Genomic DNA, 5,346 nt, shown 5'->3' on the forward strand with positions numbered 1-5,346 from the left:
TTTTTCCCTTTGTTGCAGCGTACAACATATATGTGCGCTGCAAAAAAGCACTTTTGGCGGGAAAATTCTAATTTTGTTTAGGGATACCTAGAGTGCCTTGCACCAAATATAGAAACCTGTCAAAACAATAATAGAATAACGCAACCTGTATAACAAATATAAAAACAACAACTGGAGTTTTGTATATATCCCAAAACCAAAAGTGCACATACCGATACATTTAAATATATTTACGTTCCAATTTCAACGTACGCATACATTTTAACATAAAAGATTGTTCTATAACATCTAAACCAACACGATCAAGCGCCCTCAGGTCAATAATAAATACTTGGTGGTAAAAAACTTCGCCCATTGCTCACGAACCACATCAATTTCCTCACTAGCATAAGGCGCAGTCCTCGGAGTATAGACCTTACAAAAACAAAAAATTGATGGAGCATTAGATCGATTAAATGCAAATGAAATGTCACATTTTAACATTCAAGCAACTAATGACAATGTATTAATAGTCTAGAATACGAATCAATTAGTTACTTAATTACCTCATCTAGCCGGCCTTCATAGTCATGTTGTAACGTGACTATCTCTAACATGAACTTCATAACGTAATAGCCACACTCAGTTCCGCCGATTTGTTGAGCACACTGATTAAGAAACATAATACTTTATCTTGCAAGGCCAATAATTAATAAAAACAAAGCAAAAAGCTAATTAAGAAACATGTTATACCTCTATATGAATGGGTTTACACGACTTAAAACTCGTTTTATTCGGACAATGCCCACCATTGCACTTGTACACTTGGTATGCCCTAGAAAATTAACGAAACATGGGTACTCATGAATATGATTTTGGCTTAGGTTTCTTAAAGACTAATGTAATTTGTAAGCAAAAGAACTTACAAACTCAAGATTCCCCATGCATAATCTGTTCGACGTGGATCTCTAGCAGAATCGAAAATATATACATATTAAACATGTCTTAAGTTTAAAATATGACCTACAATGACCTAATGAGCCTTAAAGGTGCATAAATAGATTGGAACGAGTCTTAGAAAGTTAAAATTATGCATATTAAACATGTCTTAAGTTTAAAATGAGTGCTTAGGTTCTTTATTTTAAAGTTAGGAGCGAAAATGCCTCATTTTAGCCTAAATATGACCTATAACTATCAAACAAGCATTAAATGTGCATAAATAGATTAGAATAAGTCTTAGAAACTAAAAACTAAGCATATTAATCATATAATAAGTTTAAAATGAGTCATTAGGTTCTTAAGTTCAAAGTTGGGAGCGAAAATGGCACTTTAGCCTAAATATGACCTATAACGACACAATGAGCCTTAAATATGCATAAATAGATTGGAATGAGTTCTAGAAAGTCAAAACTAAGCATATAAAACATTTAGTAAGTTTAAAATGAGTCCTTAGGTTCTTTAGTTCATAGTTTGGAGAGAAAATGTCATTTTAGCCTAAATATGTCCTATAACGACCAAACAAGCCTTAAATGTGTATAAGTAGTTAGAATAAGTCTTAGAAACTTAAAACTAAGCATATTAATCATGTAATAAGTTTAAAATGAGTGCTTAGGTTCTTTATTTTAAAGTTAGGAGCGAAAATGCCTCATTTTAGCCTAAATATGTCCTATAACGATAAAACAAGCATTAAATGTGCATAAATAGATTAGAATAAGTCTTAGAAACTTAAAACTAAGCATATTTATCATATAATAAGTTTAAAATGAGTCATTAGGTTCTTAAGTTCAAAGTTGGGAGCGAAAATGGCACTTTAGCCTAAATATGACCTATAACGACACAATGAGCCTTAAATATGCATAAATAGATTGGAATGAGTTCTAGAAAGTCAAAACTAAGCATATAAAACATTTAGTAAGTTTAAAATGAGTCCTTAGGTTCTTTAGTTCATAGTTTGGAGCGAAAATGTCATTTTAGCCTAAATATGTCCTATAACGACCAAACAAGCCTTAAATGTGTATAAGTAGTTAGAATAAGTCTTAGAAACTTAAAACTAAGCATATTAATCATGTAATAAGTTTAAAATGAGTCCTTAGGTTCTTTAGTTCAAAGTTAGGAGCGCAAATGCCTCATTTTAGCCTAAATATGACCTATAACGATAAAACAAACATTAAATGTGCATAAATAGATTAGAATAAGTGTTAGAAACTTAAAAATAAGCATATTTATCATATAATAAGTTTAAAATGAGTCATTAGGTTCTTAAGTTCAAAGTTGGGAGCGAAAATGTCATTTTAGCCTAAATATGACCTATAACGACACAATGAGCCTTAAATATGCATAAATGGATTGGAATGAGTCCTAGAAAGTAAAAAATAAGCATATAAAACATTTAGTAAGTTTAAAATGAGTCCTTAGGTTCTACATATGGAGGGAGAGGAATATGCGAAGATTCCAGAATATTTCTCTTGATGGCCCTAGTATTAGGCGACAGATTCAATTAGCTATATATGTTAGGTGTTTCATGAATAGGAAACTCCATGTTATGGGAGAGAGTTTGTATTAGCTTTTGAGTGGCTTGTAAGTTGAGGGCCTTCTGCTACCGTCTTACTTAACCATATTCTCTTTGTTTATTTCCACATTGTAAAATCTGAGGTGTTACAGTATGCACGCTAGACTACAATTATAGGTACATAGATATTAAGAAGCACAACCTCAATCAAAATTCTCTTTATATACAAGGATGCAATTTAGTGAGTGAACTGTGAAACATGTGAACTTGATCAGAATATACTTCTTAATTTGGAGTCCTTCAACACCATTAGGTGATGAGGCAGAACTGAAATGAAAGGCAGAAAAGTCGAGATATTTTCTACTAATAGGAAAGAGCAACTAACTGATTTATCAAAACATTTGGCCCCAAAAGTGGAAAACAGGAAATAGGACGGATAACTGCAGTACTGCACAACAGCAGGTCTGATCAAAGCACCAAACACATTGACCGTAAGTAGATTGATAAACTTGGAGAGATTAAATAGCCAAATTACCTTCCATAGCTCCTTTTTAGCTTCAGGTTCTTCAGCAAAATAAAATCAGAGCCATTATGCTCAGAAGAAATTTTTTGAACCAGCATAGTCTGTTCACGTGAATATGCTTCTGCAAAATGACGAAGAGATTAAACATTATCATTCACCAACACAAAAATAACCTTGGTAAAAAACCATAAGATAAAAGCACAAAGCATCCAACCTCGATTTTCTTAAGTCACTCCCCTCTCCCCACCCTTCCGCCAACCAAAAACACCAACAAATACTTTATATGGCTTTCATGAAAACAAAAAAGAAAGAAAAAGGAAATCAACATACATCCCTCCTGATTTTACACACAGAAGCGCAAGCATGAATACCAGCACAGACAAACACGCAGAAAAGTACCCTTCAGCACTACCTGCCTAATATCTCAGGACTCAGTAAGCAATGTATTGCAAGTGACCTCTACCAGGCAACTGAGACAAACATGTTTGCAGTATCTGGTGGAACTCTAGCACTCTAAAGACAGAAGAAGAGAAATAGAACACAACGTTGATACCAGACATCTGCTGTAAAGAAAATAGGACAGACCCAATGAAAACCACTGCAAAATGAAGCAAAATATGAAATTTGGAAAGTGAAAATTTGACTGCATCAACATTGAACAATAATTTGGTAAAAAATAAAATAGAAAGGGCCAATTTATTGTCAAAACAAGTGAGAAACTTTACCATTATAATGTCGACCATAAAATAGCTCCGAGAATTTAACTGTATCAGCCTCATCCCCTCTATCCGACTTTGACAATTAAGCTATTGCACTTTTGACATGTAAACCTCCCAGTAGCCTCTCGAACTCAACTTCAGCTTCAGTACTTCTTCCTTTCTGTGTCACATCAGCAGGATATTTAATGCATAATGGAAATTACTCCATATTGAGGGTGGATATAAAACCACACTACAAAAAAATTTACAGGACAACACCATTAACAATGAATCAAAAAGACAATTTTGAAGCTACAAGATTAAGTAATAAGAATGATGTGGTTGTTTATAAAGCTAGGTGAATCAAAAAGACGTTCAGTGACCTCAGAAAAAATAGATACTTCAACTACTACGTTTTATTGACCTCGTCTACAAAAACAACCGCATATCAACGTTATTCTTTATTCACATTCCTTATTCCTCTAAGATGAAGATTTCCATTAGAAATTGTCGAGGGAACATGAAGACTTTCAAATTCCAATTAAACATTATGACAACCTGTTCATTCATAGAATTACTAACTGAGCCAAAATAAAAAGATATTGATTTTTCCATCGAAGATAGACACTGATTCAATTTTTAACCACTTAGAATTTTTCCAATTTGTTTGCGGTAGCTATGTTCTTCAAGTTGAAATTGCTAGATACCAACCATAAAAGAATGGACAACTTTCTGAATGAATAGTAATTATGTTGCATCAATATGTATGAGCATGACATAAATTAATATTTCAATAGTACAATGCAATTAACAACCGTCAACTCTACCTCCCATGCTCCACCCCTCCACCACCGCCACCACCCCCACCACCATTCTCTAATTCCAACACCACCACATCTTTATCTATGAACAAACCCTAAAAACGAATTGAACTCTAAAAACGAATTGCACCAACCCTAAAACGAATTGAACAAACGCATAGAACCCTAAAAACGAAATGAACAAACCCTAATTCTTAAAACGAAAATTAGATAAACGACTTGAACAAACCTAAAAGAGGGGACAGGGAAGATTACTAGCCGCGGCAAGGAGGTTGACGGAGAACAGGACGCGGACAACTTTCTTTCTTGGAACCACCGACGCGAGCAAGCTAAGTTTTTCCTTGAAACCACCGGCCGAGCAAGCTAACAGGTGGAGGCTGGAGAGGAGGCGAGAAAGAGACCCACCGCCGACTGGCAAGGAGGGCCAGTATCGACGAGGAAGCTTTTTCGGCGACGCAGGGAATGGGTGTTTTTTTTTAGGGGACGACGCAGGGAATCCAAGGGAAGAAGAAGGAGTTAAGCGCGAGAACTCAAATTTTGAGATGCTTGATTTGTTCTGAATTAGTTATTCAACCAATATTGCAGCAAATGAATTTTTTACCCGGGCTATTGCAGGGGGCTTTTAAACTGTACGCTGCAACAAAAACGGGCTATTGCAGGGGGCTTTAAAATGTACGCTGCAACAAACTCTTTTGCAGGGGGCAATTATATTTGTACGCTGCAACAACCCTTTAAAGGTTTTGACCCGCGTTGACCGACGGGTTGTTGAAGCGTATTAATACCTGTACGCTGCAACAAGGGGGCTGCAACAGGGGT

At 35.2% G+C, this 5,346-nt stretch overlaps 1 protein-coding gene across 4 annotated transcripts; it reads right to left on the minus strand.

Annotated features, from left to right (window-relative positions):
* Positions 1 to 202: 202 nt before the first annotated feature.
* LOC130472351 (uncharacterized) lies at positions 203 to 5,346 on the minus strand. 4 transcript variants are annotated; one of them, XM_056843049.1, is made up of 7 exons: positions 4,786 to 5,346; positions 3,737 to 3,890; positions 3,024 to 3,132; positions 906 to 947; positions 733 to 814; positions 546 to 647; positions 203 to 414 (listed from the first exon to the last, which is right to left on the minus strand). In XM_056843049.1, the coding sequence occupies exons 3-7, from the start codon at positions 3,107 to 3,109 to the stop codon at positions 313 to 315; spliced, it is 414 nt and encodes a 137-aa protein (XP_056699027.1). In that variant the 5' UTR covers positions 3,110 to 3,132; positions 3,737 to 3,890; positions 4,786 to 5,346; the 3' UTR covers positions 203 to 312. The 4 variants fall into 4 exon arrangements, 3 of the variants coding, with proteins under 3 accessions (XP_056699027.1, XP_056699026.1, XP_056699028.1); XM_056843048.1 differs by having other exon boundaries at positions 4,760 to 5,346; XM_056843050.1 differs by lacking the exon at positions 906 to 947 and having other exon boundaries at positions 4,760 to 5,336.

Source organism: Spinacia oleracea, chromosome 4 (genome assembly GCF_020520425.1).
Source record: "Spinacia oleracea cultivar Varoflay chromosome 4, BTI_SOV_V1, whole genome shotgun sequence".
Lineage (NCBI taxonomy): Eukaryota > Viridiplantae > Streptophyta > Magnoliopsida > Caryophyllales > Amaranthaceae > Spinacia > Spinacia oleracea.

What these genes read in the sequence shown, in the direction of transcription:
- LOC130472351 (XM_056843049.1), bottom strand. Translation starts at nt 3,109, where the DNA reads ATGCTGGTTCAAAAAATTTCTTCTGAGCATAATGGCTCTGATTTTATT. An exon ending in CTAAAAAGGAGCTATGGAAG is followed by an intron (nt 948 to 3,023) that starts GTAATTTGGCTA and finishes CGATTCTGCTAG; the next exon opens with AGATCCACGTCGAACAGATT. An exon ending in ATGAAGGCCGGCTAGATGAG is followed by an intron (nt 415 to 545) that starts GTAATTAAGTAA and finishes TGTTTTTGTAAG; the next exon opens with GTCTATACTCCGAGGACTGC.